This window comes from Psittacula echo, assembly GCF_963264785.1.
Source record: "Psittacula echo genome assembly, chromosome: Z".
Lineage (NCBI taxonomy): Eukaryota > Metazoa > Chordata > Aves > Psittaciformes > Psittacidae > Psittacula > Psittacula echo.
The window spans coordinates 10,782,312-10,799,449 of NC_137742.1; the positions used below are offsets into that span (position 1 = coordinate 10,782,312).

The 17,138-nt window shown below is 40.7% G+C and overlaps 1 protein-coding gene across 1 annotated transcript in view; it reads left to right on the forward strand.

Moving 5' to 3' along the window:
• DNAI1 (dynein axonemal intermediate chain 1) overlaps positions 1-17,138 on the forward strand; it is a gene marked incomplete at its 5' end in the record, with an annotated part of 158,188 nt that overhangs the window by 35,312 nt on the left and 105,738 nt on the right. The window contains 3 exons of the mRNA XM_080637471.1: positions 1,020-1,104; positions 1,430-1,547; positions 3,132-3,175. Coding sequence (XP_080493597.1) covers positions 1,020-1,104; positions 1,430-1,547; positions 3,132-3,175 — 247 coding nt within the window. The remainder of the gene's footprint in view (positions 1-1,019; positions 1,105-1,429; positions 1,548-3,131; positions 3,176-17,138) is intronic.

The following is a 17,138-nucleotide window of genomic DNA, read 5'->3' on the forward strand; positions in this document are numbered from 1 at the left end:
TGGTGATCCAGAGCTCTGTCAGGCAAGCATACCAACCCGCTACCTGCTGGCAGTCACGCACTCGTTGTTTTTCTCTCTTTTCTTTGTTTTTCCCTGCTTTTTTTTCTCTCCTCCACCTGAGTTGTTCCCTCTCTCCACCCTTTTTTTTCTTACATATCAACTACCTGGTTTTAATCACTTTTTCCCTATCAGTCACATTTTCGCTATGTCCATACTTAAGTTTGCTATTTCTGGCATAGTTTCCTTGGCAATCTTAGCCTTACGTGATATTACTGATACAGTTACTAAGGGACTGCTGGCCTTGCAAGATGCCACTCCCCAAGAGGTTTCCAATACTTGCATACATGCAGGTGTATCTGCATACCTTCACATATGCAGGCTTGCCCACTTGTGTTCCCTGGCCAGGAAGATTGGATTTTCCACAGTATCAAAATAGTTTTCAAGGAGCTAGCAAGTAATTCACCCTTTCCATATTGGTTTTGTATTTTATGAGCTTATGGATCTGTGAATTCATCAAGTTGGAATTACTCAAGGATTGACTGAAGGACACAAAAAACCTGTGATTTTTACTTAATACATGAGACCTAAAAGCTCTCCAGCTAGATGAGAGGATGCTCCTGCATGATCAAGCATCTGTGATTTCATTACTGAAGCTAATGAACTATTATCAAGTGAGATGAGGGTGGGATCACGTGTGTGTTTTTAGCTCATCCCATCCTAAGGTAGCTTGAATGAGTTAAGGAAGACAAGACTCTTAACTGCCTTCACAGATAAGTACCTTCTGGTTGAGCTAAATCACTAACACTGAAGGATAGCTCAGCTGTGGATGGCATCTTGCGAAACATAATAAAGTAATTGCCTTAATTCAAGTGCTTTTATCATTAGGTGCAGGTGTGAGGAGCTTCACATTATCCTGTGTTCAAGATCAAAAGACTCAAGTTTTTTGGTCACACAAGATCTGAAGGACTTGTAAACAGATAGAAAATACATTTTCTCTTCCTTGTTTTTCTTTTCGACAGAGTAATGAAATAGCCAAGGTCTCAAAGGCTGCTAAGATAATGGAGCGAATGTTGAATCAGAACACACTGGATGACATCATACAAGGTACGGCCCTGCTGGGAGAAATCCTGCGGATGAGTGGACACAGCTGTAGGAAGAACAGAACAGAGTAGAATAGACAAGGCTAAAATGAGCAGGGCTAAAAATCTTCTGATTCACACAAGACAAACAGTACAGCAGACCGTGGGCATGCGGCGAACATTCCACATCAGCCTTGCTCTGAGCTGGCTAGCTAGGCTGTGAGGATGAGAATGTTCTTTAAAACTTCCCTGGCACTGCACCGTGCTGATTTATTTCCAGTTTAAACACCGTGGCCTTTTTTTTTTTTTTTTTTTTTTTGTTGTTGTTGTTGTTGTTGTTGTTGTTTTAGATTTTAAATATTTTGAGGATGAGTCGGATGAATACAGAGATCAGAAAGGAACCCTGCTCCCACTGTGGAAGTTCCAGTATGACAAAGCCAAGAGATTTGCAGTTACTGCCATCTGCTGGTAAGTCTCTTTATTACAAACTTCCTCTTGGTTCACAGGGAAGTAGAATTGCCTGTCATGGCCCTTTAGAAGTCTGGGCTGGTTTCTCTTGTAACACTGTCTTGAATTAGAGACAGCTTCTTTGGCAGCACCTGGACATGCCTGGTGCTTCTGGATGCAAATCCTCTGGTGTAAGGCCGAATGTGCCAGGCTTTTGCCATTCAACAAAAGTGAAGGCACAGCAGGCTCTGTGAAGCGCTAGGGCAAAGTGAGTTCAGTTAGCAGAGCAAAGAACAATCCTTTCTTGGAAAAACTGGGATAGGCATTCTTATCTTTGGACAATATGCTGTAGAAATCAATCCTGGAAAGCCCAGGAGAGGAGAAGGGATAGCAGCTATATTTTTGACAAGTGTCAACACAGAAGAATTAAGGCATCAGAAAGCGAAATACAAATATTGCATGTGCCAGACAGGCAGCACCATAGACTATACGATGCTGAGGCGCTCATACCAGACAAGACCTTTATGCATAGTACATATTCAGTTGCTGCCCAGACAACAGAGGTATTTGTGTACTGGGATCTTACACAATTCAGTTTAGTAGGTATTTGTCCTGCAGTTCACTTTTGCATATTTATTCCTGGTTAGTCAAGAAAAGATCTCTGATACTTTCAAATCAGTGCTCTGTTTTGGAGATGTTATAGTCATGATTATTACCATGGAAAAAACACTTGTCACAAACCTGAATGGGTCCTTTTACTCTTTCCCGTGCTTTATGCTTCCCAGAACTGGCCTGGTTCATGCACTGAACATGACAAGTAGTCAGCTCCTGTCCTATGCTCCTTTGCAGCTAGGCCTACCCTCACTTGTCTGTGAGGCAGTGTGAACACATCTGTGTCTTGCTAAAGAGGGTCTATGAAGAAACAGAGCTGGATTGCAGTCTTCTGTCATTTCAAACCACTGCCGTAATTATACTTTAATAGAATACCAAGGATATTCTCACAAGGATGAAATTGTGAGAACTGCAAAACAGTAGGGAAATTAGATGTAAAATTGGGAGATAAGGGATCTTTAACAGTAGTTCGTGCTGCTGCTATTCTTGTTTCCAGGAAGTGATAACAGAAAGATGGCCCTGAAATTGGAAGAATTACTTCAAATTGCCTTATGTAATAAGCTTTTTTAATTTTGTTTTTGTTCTCTCATTGTTAGCATGGTTACTACAGTGAATTTAGTGGATAAAATAAGAGCATGAGAATACCTACATACTAGCCCAAGGGAAAAGAAGTTAAAAGAGAGGTGGATTTATTTTATCTATTTATTTATCAATTCATAATAACAAATCAGAGACAACACTCAGATAATTTTCACATCCATTCATTTCATAGAATTGTTAGCCATTGGTCTTCTGATGTTTTACTTTTTTATGCATTCTGAATCTGGAAGAATACACCAACTTTCCTAGTGCATATGTTCAAAGGTTCAAGCCCTCAGACTGTATGCAGTCCCGTGAGAATGGACTCTGATATTAATGTGTGAAACACTGCGTTTTTACGGAGCTATATGGTTAATTAAAAAATGCAACCTTATGTATGTTTTCTCATTACAGGAATCCAAAGTACAAGGACCTATTTGCGGTGGGATATGGCTCTTGTAAGTAACAAATGGAATAGAATCATTGAGAGATTTAAAATATTAAACAAGTGCTGTGAGATCAAATCATATAATACTCTGGGGCATTGATTGCATCTCACAGCAAGGACTCACCTAATTTCAAGGCAGTAAATTGAGATTTAGCTAAAGATAGGGATTAGGCCTTTATATTCCATGACATTCTGAATGCATAGGTGTAGGGAGCATTAGCCAGGGCTTTTGGCTTATGACAGTGCTGACTTTCCCTTTGGTCAAGGACTTCCCTATAGAATCACCACTTAGTCTCTTTTATCTTACCTCTTGGGATCTGATTTCTCTGTTCCTGCTCTTCTAATTGCTGAAAGACCTGATATGTTGTACTTTCCCAGAAGCTGATAATGAGAGACTTCTCTAAGTGTAAACTCATTGCTTTCTTGTTAGGAGACACCTTTCAGGAGTGTCTCAGGGAATAAGCTCTCCATTAGAACACATCGGGTCTGTATTATATGAAGGGCAGTTTCACTCCTATAGTGTCTGGGATTGAACATGGAATAATTTTGAGTAGCAGTGACCATAAAGCTTGTGGGTCTCTGTGTCACTCCATATTAATCTCTATCCAGTATTATTGTTCTCAAGTTCAGGAAATTGAAAAAAATTCTAACAAACTGTTGTTTTCTTACCTTTTGTATTGTTTAGCTGTTGTTTAGCTACCTGCTCAGTTTATTATTATTTTTTAAGAACATGGGAGTCCATATCAACAACCTTGCATTTCCTCCTTTTCAGTATCTCTTGTTGCTTACAGACACACTGACTGCTGTATTCTGAGCATAAACAGACTGGGAGAGATGTGATATGGATCTAGGCCATGGGGAAAGTGAAAAGAAGTTAAATGTTCATTATTACCCATAACACCAGAATGAGGGAGACATTATGAAATTATTGAGTAGCAGAACTAAGACAAATAAGTGATGGAATTGTGGAACTTTTCTCCCTTCCTTTGTGATCTGGAGGACAGAGATACACATGAATTCAAAAGAGGTTAGATATATTCATGAAGGGCCAGTTTGCTGTTGGAAGGACAAACTCTGATTCAGTAATTTCTTAACTGTGAGTTGCTGGAATCTCTCAGTACATAAAAGGTTCTCACAGTATTTAAGCAGTTGCTACTCAGTACTCTTGGAAATAAGATACTTGGCTACAGAGTCGTGGTCCCAGATACTCATTTTTATGTATTTCTTTGTTCTCTGACAATGAAACCAGATGGATTGTCCTCATTTATACTAGTAAGGATTGCATTCTGCTTGCAAAATTGTGACATTTCATTTTCCTCTTAAAATGACAATTTTCTCTTGAAGTTCACTCCATCTGAGCCCTGGAAATGTTCCTGTTAGTTTGCCAGGAAGCCTAAAATGGCCTGACAATCCCTTAGATCTTTGGTTCTGCAGTGTCCGTAATTACATCACCAGTCTTTTGTGCAGCATGCATTTGGGAGAGCTGCCAAGATACGAGTAACACCTTTGTTCTACAGCCCAAATAATACCTTTTGAAACAAAAGGTCCCTTGTTTACTGTAGGTCCATTTCATTCTAGTTCAGCAAGTTCTGTACAAAGAGGGCCCTAGGCTGTGCCTTGCTTTTGTATCACATTTCTGGAGTTTTTACCAGTGATTTATTTGAATGGGGTTTCTGATGCTAATGGTGTTTCTTTGGCATGAAGCAGTCTCTTCTGAACAAGGAAATATTGTCATTTTAATTTGCAATTCAGTATTTATGCTACTTGGCTGGAATTAATTTTTATTCCCATCAGGAGGAGCTGTCTTTCTGCTTTTGTTTTTGCATAAATGAGATTGCTGGGTTTCTGGCTAGACTGACAGCCAGCAGTGCAGGGTTCAAAGGGGCTGTTGTGGGTGTTGGGCTTGTGTTCTGCCTTGCTGATGGGAGCACTACAAATGAAAGTTCGTGTCTTAGCAATCACCTCAGCTTATGTTCCAGCAGCAAGTGTGCCTCTGACAGCCTTCAGAGATGGCTTTTTATGTGTACCTCCGTCTGTTAGCACAACTTGAGTAGGGAAAAATAATATATGTATGGCCAATGTATTTTGTATCCTCCAGTTCCTTTGCACTTAGTGACTCTAACTTGCCAGTTACAAGGATGCGTGAGGAATATGGACTCGCACCCGCAGCTCTGGCAATCTGAGGTATCTGGCAAAGGTATCTTCACAGTGCTCAGTCTGAAGTGAGGCCTCATGTGGACAGAAATATACCATGTAAAGATGCCTATACTGCTCTAGCTTTCTTGTTTAAAATCAGCATGAGCAGTGCTAGTGCAAGGTCCTTATACTGGTGTGACTGCATACAAAATAAGTTATTATGACTCTGTGACTGAACTAAATTGGCGTAAAATCTGGGCCAGCGCTTTCCCAGACTTGAGCTGGTACTTAATAGATGTCCTGGCGCTGAAGAGTGGTGGTTTAACACTGAGATCATGGGGCAGGTCTCTCCTACAATGTAGTGACAGGTAATTGCAGGAGACTGGGTGTGCTTATTGGGCAGTCTTGTATTTTCCCATTTCTCACATGCACTGCCAATGACCATGGACAGTATTTTATTTACTGCCCTCCACTGATTGAGACTGAGGGTTGGTCATTGCAATAAGGATATTCCTAAATGGGACATGCTCAGCGTGCTTCTGAGGGAGCAGGGAGAGAAGAAAATGAGACAAATGGCTTTAATAGTAAGGTTGTGCAGCTTTCTGCTCACCTTCGTGCTTCATGGGCATTGCTTGCTCTGAGGGAGGTCTCATGCCTCAGCAGTTCTGTCACACTTCAAGTCAATTGAATCTATTCATCCTCAGCTCTCCATGAGCACTAAAGGATGAAGTGCAGCTCCTTAAGGAGCTAGATCCTCGATAACATTGAGAACCAGGAAGGGTATTGAAGACAAGATAGCAAGGTGAATATCAAATAAGGTTGGCATGGTCAAGGAGTGTGCTTCTGTTACCTTTCAAACAGTGTCTCAGCCAGAATCTGATCCTGTACAAACAACTGAAAGGAGGATTCATTGCTACACACTGTAACTGATGAGTGATGGTGATGAATGCAGAACCAGGCATTTAAATTAGAGAGTAGAATAATGAAAATGACTGGTAACAAAACAAATTCACTTACAGAGGGGAAAAGTTATTCTGCAGAGACTGAGAGAGTATGTTTGGAAGTATGCCATTTTCCTCTACCTCTTTTTGTGCAAAAAGCCTGGGTCCCCTTTGTCTAAGCAGCACATAGTGGAAGAAGTAATTAGTAGAGAATTCCCAATCCACTATTCACTCCAAAGATCTAATGAAAATTGATATCAGCTCCATATTACACACCACTTATTTTCCTATATGTCCTGTTCCAAGCCCAAAAAAAAATCCACTTGGCCAAATACATAGTTTTCTAGCAAAATATTTCTCTGCTAAATATGAGTTTGAGAGGCACAAGTAAGGAATCACAAACTGGTTTGAGTTGGAAGGGACCTTAAAGCTCATCTAGTTCAAATCCCCTGCCACGGGCAGGGACACCTTCCACTAGAGCAGGTTGCTCCAAGCCCCATCCAACCTGGCCTTGAACACTGCCAGGGATAGGGCAGCCTCAGCACCCTCACAGGGAAGAACTTCTTCCCTGTATCTAATCTGAATGTCCCCTCTGTTAGGTTAAAGCCATTACACCTTGTCCTGTCTCTATATCCCCTTGTCAAAAGTCCTTCTCCAGGTTTCTTGTAGCCCACCTCTTGAGCCTGTCCAGGTCCCTCTGGATGCCATCCCTTCCCTCCAGTATGTTGACTGCACCACACAGCTCGGTGTCATCAACAAACTTGCTGAGGGTGCATCAATCCCACTATCCATGTCCCTGTTGAAGATGTTAAATAATACTGGCCCCTGAGGGACTTCACTCATTACTGGTCTCCACTAAAGCATTGACTAGTTGACCACAACATGGAGCACAATCATCCAGCCAGTTCCTTATCCACTGAGTGGTCTACCCATCAAATCCATGTATTTCCAGCTTAGAGCAAGGTTTCACGTGAAGTCTCAAAGGCTTTGCACAAGTCCAGGTAGATTATGTCAGTTGCTCTTCCCTTAACCACCAGTGCTGTAACCCCACTATAGAAGGCTACCAAGTTTGTCAGGCATGATTTGCCCTTTTTGAAACAATGTTGGCTGTCAATAATAACCTCTCTGTTTTCCATGTGCTTCAGCCTAGTTTCCAGGAGGATCTGCTTCATAATCTTGTTGGGCACCAAGGTGAGACTGACCAGCCTGTATTCCCTGGGTCTTCCCTTTTTAAAAATGAGGGTTATGTTTCCCCTTTTCCAGTCAGAGGAAACTTCACTGTTCTGCCATGACTTCTCAAATATGATGCGTAATGGCTTAGCAACTTTGTCTGCCATTTCTCTCAGGAACCTCAAATGTGTCTCATCAGGTCCAGTGGACATTTGCCTCAGAAGACTGAGGCAAGAACGTTGTGTAATTCGGCATTCTCCATGTCTGCCATGTTTAGCCACATCTCATTTTGTTCATTGTTGGGTGTAGTTTCTTTCATCTTACAGAATCATAGAATCATAGAATAGTTAGGGTTGGAAAGAACCTTAAGATCATCAAGTTCCAATCTCCCTGCCATGGGCAGGGACACCTCACACTAAACCATGTCACCCAAGGCCCTGTCCACCTTGGCTTTGAACACTGCCAGGAATGGAGCATTCACAACTTCCCTGGGCAACCCATTCCAGTGCCTCACCACCCTTACAGTGAAGAACTTCTTCCTTATATTCAGTCTAAACTTCCCTTGTTTAAGTTTCAACCAGTTACCCCTTGTCCTATCACTACAGTCCCTAATGAAGAGTCCCTCCCCAGCATCCCTGTAGCCCCCCTTCAGATACTGGAAGGCTGCTCTGAGGTCTCCATGCAGCCTTCTCTTCTCCAGGCTGAACAGCCCCAACTTTCTCAGCCTATCTTCATACAGGAGGTGCTCCAGCTCCTGATCATACTCGTGGCCCTCCTCTGGACTTGTTCCAACAGTTCCATGTCCTTTTGATGTTGAGGACACCAGAACTGCACACAATGCTCCAAGTGACCCATGGATGGATTTCATCAGGTCCCATGGACTTGTGCACATTCAGGTTCTTAGGATGCTCTCAGACCAGATCCTCTCCTATAGTGAGTCTAAGATTTCCATTCTCATGGTCGCTGTGTCTGCCTTCCAAGACTTGAGTGGTGTGGTCAGAGCATTTGCCAGTGAAGACTGAGGCAAAGAAGTCATTAAGAACCTCAGCCTTCTCCAAATCCTGGGTAGCCAGTTCTCCTGATAGCTTCCGGAGGGGGCCTACGTTGTCTCTAATCTGTCTTTTATTTGCAATGTACCTATAGAATCCCTTCCTGTTATCTTTCACTTCCCTAGCCAAGTTCAATTCTAACTGTGCCTTAGCTTTCCTAACCTGGTCCCTAGCTTCCCGGACAACATACCCGTTTCTTCCCATGCTGCCTGTCCTTGCTTCCACCTTTTATAAGCCTCTTTTTTCCCTTTAAGTTGCCTCAGCAGCTCCTTGTCCATCCAAGGAGGTCTCCTGGCCCTCCTGCTGCACTTCCTTCTAGTTGGGATGCAACACTCCTGAGCTTGGAGCAGGTGATCCTTGAATAACAACCAAGAGTCTTGAGCCCCCCTGCCCTCTAGGGCTGTATCACATGGAACCTTACTAAGCAGGTTCCTTTGTTGTCCTATATGCCTGAGGAAACCCTTGTTGTTAGTTGTTATTTGTTATGTCCCTAGCCGAGTTCAGCTCCAGCTGTGCCTTGGCTTTCCTGATCCCCTCCCTGCACTCTCAGGCGGTATCCCTATAATATCCTCAGGATGTATATCCCTGTCTCTACTGCCTATGCATGCTGCTTTTGTGTTTTAGTTTGGCTAAGAGGTCTTGACTTAGCCAAGCTGGCCCCCTCTTCCTCTGTTAAATTTGTTGCACATCAGGATTGAGAGCTCTTGCACCCAAAAAAAAATGTCTTTAAATATCTCCCACCTCTCATTTGCTCCTTTATCTTGGAGGGCATTTTCCTAAGGGATCACATGCACTAGCACCCTAAACAGCTGAAAGTTTGCGTTTCTGAGGTTAAGGATCCTGATTCTACTTTTCACCTGCCTGGTACCCCTCAAGATTGAGAATTCTGCCAGGCAATGATTGCTGTAGCCCAGGCTACCTCCAGTCTGGACCTTTCCAGTAAGTTCTTCCACGCTAGTGGGCTAGTCTAGCAGCACCTCTCCTCTGGTTGGGCTCTCCATAACCTGTACCAGGAAGTTTCCTCCTACGCTCCAGTAGTTTCCTTGACTGCTTGCAGTCCACTGTGCTATTTTTCCAGCAGGTGCCTGAGTAGTCTCAGGATCAGGGCCTGAGAGCCCTTTCCTGACAGAAAAGGCCAAGGTACCCTGTATCCAGGTTTTTCCAAGAGAAGGAAATATATTAGGCACCTGTATCCTGATGGTTTCTGAGGGTTGTTCTTACCTCATGATGCTGTAGAAAAACATTGGAACATTAAAGTCTTGGCAATCTAAGTTAGGGCAGATACTTTCTGACATAGAGTGTAGGACCCTGAGCATGTAAGCAAGACACTTGTGACAGGCTTCAGAAGGGACTTACTGTATCACTACAGCATTATGAACTGCCCTGCTAAATGTCTTCTCTTCAGCTATGGGCAGTCTGTTGATTAAGATAAACTTGCATAAAATGCAAGTCTAGGAAACCATTACTTGCTGATCCCAATAGGAGAGCAATTAAAGCATTGAAACATAAGCTTAACTATCCTAAGGCAAGCCTATAGGCGTTCTGAGTGTGGTGAGGATAATCTTCTTGGAATCAAGAAAGAAAGTAAAAGACAACAGGCCTGGATCCCATCTTAGCTATCCCAAGATAGCTTCATGTGCTGGCTGGAGGATTTGTCTTAGAAGGTGGGTTGAATCATATCTTTTAGAATGATGCCCAGTTTCCCTGTTAAAACTCCATCTGATGATTAATCCTTCACCGCCTCTGTATACTGTTCCAACTTTGAACTGGTCTGCCCTCTGGTATATGATATCTCACTGCAAGGTTGGATTTGGCTAACTTAAATTTCCTGCCATTGAAACTCATTCTCTTGACAGCAAGCTTAAAAAGCCTTTCTAGCAAGTCCTTTTTCCATAAGTGATATAAGTGCATTGATGAAGACCCTTCTCATTTTTCTCTTCTTTAGGCTGAACTCATCAAACCATACTCAAGATTTGCTTTCCATCTGCTATGGTATTTCAGTGGCCTTTCTCTAACCTTTCTCCAGCATATCCACATTATTCCTGAGCACAAATGCCATACCAGGCATACTCACCTAGTTTCTCTTTTATGCATGCCACCCACTGTTGTGTCATCTCAGGCTCTCATGAAACATTTTGTATCATTATGTTCACTATATCATTATGATCATTATACCAGACAAAAAATATAACCAGTGCTGGACTAAGGACGAATGCCTAGGAATCTGCCCTAGAAACCATCTCTGTTCATTTTTCTTTCTGTTTACAGCTCTACTTTAGGCTCTGGCAATGAAACACTTTTTAATCCAGCTAGTATGTGCTCTGCTAATTCCATATAATGTAAGTTTTTAATCAAATCTTATGATGTATTTGACTGAATGCTGAATGAATACATAGGTATATTCTGGTTAGCACAGTTATTTCATCAGTCATCCTGACAAGAAGGATGGCACCTTTGAAAGGACATTTACCCTTTCCATAGGTCTAGGGATCTAAGTAGTAGGGGAGATAATTTGGTAGGACTCAAATCCTCACACTGGAAGAATCTCACTGCATACAGGTAAGGTCTGGGATCATCAATTTATGTTAACTACTTTTAGAAGTTATAATTCTTTATCTGATCTTGAAATGTAGATAAATCCCTCAAGTTTTCCCTGAGATCTGTTGAATTATGGAAATAACAACTTAGGAAGCCCAGCTGAAACAGATACATTAGAAAGTCATAAAAAATAGAACTGAAAAGGATTTCAGAAAGTTGTTAGCCTATCTCCATGCAAGATAATACTTTATTTAAGACATGGTTTTGATGACTCACCTTAGTCCACATAAGGAAAATTGCATGCACTGTAATTCCTGGCACAGTTGAGAGAAGCCCTATAGATGATGGGCAATCATTGTGACATTGTGACAAGAACAGCAGCGTATGTTTGAGAAGGAGAACCCCAAAAGCCTGAAAACTCTGATTTTACTATATAGGCTGTGGGCTTAAGGAGAGAGTATTAGAAGTTACACCAGGCATTTGTGAGTAGTTTTCTTCTCGTCAGTGGTAGATTTAAAGGTTGTGATGGAGCATGTGGAAGAGAGTCTGGATTGGATTTATGCAAGTTGCTATTAAATTTGGTATTTTCTGATGAATGACCAAAAAGCTTTAAGTGAAAGCTTGAAGTGGATTGAGTACTGCGTAACAAATCCAGATCTCTGAACTAGCCCACAGAAATTCTCTTCCAGGTGGCTTTGGTAATGTTTATATATTTAAATTATGTTCCCAGGACAGACAGAGAAGACTTCAGGGAGCAGAGATCCCTCCTAATCTTCCCTTAAACTCTATTTTTATATTGGGAATAGAGATTGAAGATGTCAGATAGAGAAAAAGCATTTTAGATTGCTTAGACACACTTGCTTGTCTTGTATAAGGCTGTGTGCATGTGTGATTCACATGACGGTTGTGCTGGAGAGGGGAGGCTGGCAGCTGTCCAGTCACATAGTGGCCTGTGTGCCAGGCCAGGTCCAGCAGTGAGTTTCAGCCTTTTGGAATTCCACACAGTAAACCCACTGAAGTTTTCCAATTGCAGTACCACAAAAAGCTGGTAAGAGATTCATGTGGCCAGCACACCTCAAAGAGAAGTTCATATTGCAGTCTGGATTTGGTTTGTTATTTGGCCTGCAGTTGTATAAAGCACTAAAATACCATAACAAATTCAAGATTTGGGAAAATGTCTCTGTGTCTGTTCAGAGTCATGTGCCCAACACTCTTCTGAAGCTGATTAAATAAGTCTTCAATGATAAAAGACCTGGGAGGTTCACTGTGATTTTTTGGTAACAGGTTTGAGAACTGCCTTGTGCCATCATGGTGGCTGAGTGTTTCGTTTTAGCTATGAATGTATTGTTTATTGACATTTTGGATATTTGTACTGTAAGTTGAAAGACTGTCACCTTTTGTGAATGCTGGTGATGACAGTTATTATTGGTGGTTGATATAATAGTTATATCTAACTATCAGCACTGAATTTATGTTGAGGGGAAAAAAAAAGAGGCAATCACAGAATTAAAACATAATTGTTAGTTGCCAGTGATTTTAATTTATTATATTTGTTCTATCAGGCAAACTGAAGCCCCTCTCAGTAATATGAAAAGTTGCTACTGGTAACGGGTTGAAACTTAAATAGGGAAGTTTAGATTGGATCTAAGGAAGAAATTCTTTACTGAGAGGGTGGTGAGGCACTGGAATGGGTTGCCCAGGGAAGCTGTGAATGCTCCATCCCTGGTGGTGTTCAAGGCCAGGTTGGATAGAACCTTGGGTGACATGGTTTAGTGTGAGGTGTCCAAGACCATGGCAGGGTATTGGAACTGGATGATCTTAAGGTACTTTCCAACCCTAACTATTCTATGATTCTATGATTCTACTGTAGAGGAATATTATAATAGTGAGAACAAGCAATAATAAAATAAGCACAGACAAAAATTGAAAGGGAATATGTAAGTCTTATATGTGAATTGTTGAAGAACATTTGTATGGGCATTGAGTATCCCCAGAATCAAAAAGGAAGACCCTGGAGGACATGGGTCTGTTCTGTGTTAACTTACGAGTACTCTTTGTGCTATGTGACTTTTTAATAGCTGTAAGGAGTTTTCCATGACTACATTGTATTAATTAAAAGAGACTGCTGGGGAAAAAAAAGGCAAGAAATAAAACGTAGCGATCAGATGCCTCTGAATGCATAACAAAAATCCTTAATAACTATGTCTAATACGAATTTATGTTTTCATCCATGAAGAAGAAATAAACTGAAAATTACAGCTGAGAAAATGTTTTGATGAGACAAATACCTGAGAGGTGGTGAAAAATGGAACAGTCAAATCAAAGAACATTCTAGATTCCTTTGTTACAGAGGGCAAAGCATCATTCTGCCTTACAGTGCCCAAGTGTGCATTGAAAGGAATTCAAGCCATGCAACCTCAAAGAGGGGAGCCCTATCTTGAGGAGTAATAATTTTAAAAACAGCTTGTGATGAAACCCCAGTGCTGTATGGCATCAGAGATCCTTGGCTCTATAGGGAAGGGGAATTGGAACAGAGGGGCTTAAGCAGCCAAGGAGAAGGGTGATGAACTGGAAAGAGTTCAAAAACAATGAAAGAATGATCTAAGAGCAGGACAACGGACCTGGGAAACAAATTCAAGGAATTTGGTTTGTTCCTCTTGTCAAACAAACAAACAAACATACAAACACACAAAAAGCTTATTAGGTAGTTGGATTACAGTCTGTTAACTCCCTGTATTAGGAAAGCAGATCATGTAACAGAGATCTTTAATCTACAAGACAAATGATGGAACAAGGTCAAAGAAAAGCTAGAGCTACATGAATTCAGTCCAGACAAAGTGTGGCTTTTTAATAGCAGTTGGGTAATTGAGAACAATTAATTTTGGCATGTGGTAAATTCCCAACCACTGGAGGTTTTAAAATGTGGAAATTTTAAAGATGTGGTGTTTGTCTCTAAGTTGTGGTCTGTTGCAGCCATGATTTCTTCATTTAAAATAAGATTTAATGTAGAAAATTCTTACGTTCTTTATATCTTACATTTTTCAGGATTCTGATTTATTCACTCTTCTAACCTTTCTAGAGGCTGTTCTTTGCACTGTCTCATGTTGGAGGCTTTGAAGTTCATTTGCAAAACATCTGTACCTCTTCCATGGTCTGACGGTCCTGGAAAAACCTCCCTAGTAGAATCAGTGTTAAGCCATCATACATCCATTTTATTGAGATAACTAATTGTAGTCAGTTAAACGTAATTACACTGAAAATTACAACACTTTGAAATCTGTTTTCCAAATACCTAATATCTCTTAACACACATACAGGCTCTGGGAGTAGTAAAACTGACAGTACCTATTAGACTATCAACTCTGTTAGTAAATATAACCTAATAAGTATAATACATTAACTGAATCATATGAAAGATTAATTTCAGTTGGTGACTTAATTACTGATTTGTAATTTAAATTCTGCAAGCTTTGCCTAATTTTTCCTAGCATTAACCTTTCATTTAATTTTAAATCAACTCATAACATCATTTTTTGCTGTAGCATTTTGTTAAGCATGAAATAGTAAAGAGATCTGTTGTTGTGTTTGGGGAAAAAGGTGTATTAACAGGTTTTATGTAGCCTGGGGATCAAAAGAGCTGCCAAGCCATCCTGTTGTGTCTCTGGTGCATTGCAGGCCATTAACTTCAACACACTTACCTCTCTGTGTAGCCTAGTTAGTTTGATTAGTGCATTTTTATCCACAGGAGACTAGACATTTGTGTGCCGTAGAGTCTTCCCTGTTTGATAAAACCGGTCTGACACCTTTCCTGTCTTAGCTTTGTCCCCGGAAACAGCTACATTTAAGTTACTGTGGGAATTCTTTTTTTAGCATTTGCACAACAGAAACCAAGGAGAAGTGGGTTAACTCTTTGTTTTTGATGTCAAGGTAATTGTCCTGTAGTGAAAATTTGCTAAAAGGCTTTCCACCTGTCTGTCCTGAGAGATCCCTTAAATCAGCAGGAGGAGACGATCAACAGATATTAAGGACAGGCAAAACAACTCTACACACTGTCTTTTAAAAGCATCATTTTATGGTCTATTTCAAAGATTCATTTTCTGGAATACAGATGTTCTTATGCTTATGTTCTATAAGCCAAACATTATTTGTTTGGGTTTGTATTTCCTGTTCCTTCCGAATACAAGGGTTGCATTATCATCATAGCTTGACTTTTCCATAGCAAAAGTCCTGGAACCAAGTCTGCTTCTCACACTAAGTAGCGAAAATATTGTCAGGGCCTTAAGGGCAGTAATAGGCTCCAGTGGCCCCGACCACCCTCACCAGCCCTGGCTGTCAAGCCCCCTCCACTGCTTTATGTTATAATGGTTGGGTATCAGCTTCCCATCTCTTAGGGAGCAGCCAATGATTCCTCCAACCTGCCCCAACATGTATTCTGTATACCCAGTGACTCAATGCTGAGGGAGATAAATGGCAAAGTAAAACCTGCATAAAACTTAAGCCAACATTACTTAGTTATGATGTATTTAGTTATGCCAGAAGCTTATAACAACTTGTTTTATTTTTCATTGCTAAAACCTTGATATGGGCTACAAAGCAGATTTCCGAATCTAAGTGCTTTGAGTTCTATCCAGGAGATAACAATTGCAAGACTTAAGATCCAGCCTTGATTGAACTCCTTGCATTAGGACTTCAAGGATGAGGTTCAATAACACGTATAGATTTGTAAAGAATAATAAGTTTGTAAAGTCCTTTTGCCTAACAATAATCCAAATTTATATGGCACTTTCTTCAGAGGAATTCCAGAGCCTCCACCAAGGGAAGACTAAATGAATTGATTTGTTTGCCTCAATAGTACTCCAGAAGTATATCAGGGCTGATAAATGCCAAGGAGGCTTAAGAGCTGTTTAAGGCTAGTGCAGGCACATATATTAGTTTAAGGTTGGGTTTGGTATGCTGTGGATTTGCTTTGGTTGCCTGCAAGGAGAAGGCTCTGGATCCAGTGCCTCGAGAAGTCTTTCTGTTTCCTCTGCTTCTCAGAGGCAAGTGTGGTTGTGAAATCAGCCACACAAATAAGGAATGCCACTGACTCCATAAATTTTATTTATCATCTAATGCATAGTTTACTGTGGTTAAGCAGCTCAGTATTAAAGCTTGAAAGTTTTAAAATCCTTGCTAAGAATATAGAGTTATTGTTAATCTCTCATGACTATAGGAATAAAAGCTCAATGATGATGATACAGATAATCTGTACAGAGTTCTGTTACGATTTTTTTGAAGTTAACTGTTGCAGGCTTAGATGATTTGGTGATCTGCATTTTTCAGTTGCATTCAGAGTCTTTCAAGCTAAGGAGACGTTTTAATGGTGGAATCCTGAGTGAATTTGCAAGCAGTTCCCTGAGAGTAAAAGAGGGTATTTTGTGTGTTGAGGGGGTTCGTATTATAAAACGTCCTTGTTTCTGTCCTGTGATGTGGAAGGTGCTGCAGGAATTCTTAATGAGCATGTTGATGTGTGGCTGAGATACAGTGAATATACTGGCTTGAGATAAATTTTAATGTCTTTCAGCTATAATGCTTAAGTACCCTCAAACATGATGCTCCTATCAGTTTGTTAGGGTTAGGTTACCTTATATCATGACAATACTTTTGTATCTGTGCACTGAGCTGAAATTATCTGTCTCCTGTAAGATAGGGAAAAGATAAATCACTGTACATGAGGTCTGCAGAGCCAGCAATCAGACCTTCTGTACAGACATTATTACTAAAGCAGTCTGTGGGATAGAATTTAAAGAGACAAGGAGTGATAGAATATATATGTCCTTGTCTATGTTGAAAATAACATATTTTAAATTTTGGATGCAATGTGAGTATTTATGATGTCTTCACAGAAAGCTATTTGACATATGAAAGAGAGAAAACAAGAAGAACTAGAAGCAGAAAAGGTAATACTAATAAGCATTGGGAGTTCATGTTTCAGGGAATACAGAAAATTTATTTGGTAGTTAGGAAGTTTTTCCCTGAGGGTGGTATGGTACTGCCAAGTCTGATCATTCAGAGATTGCAAGGCAGGCTATCAGAATCATGAGATTATTACAAATGATAAGGCTTGACTACTTTTTATTTGCCTCCTGTGCTTTCAGGG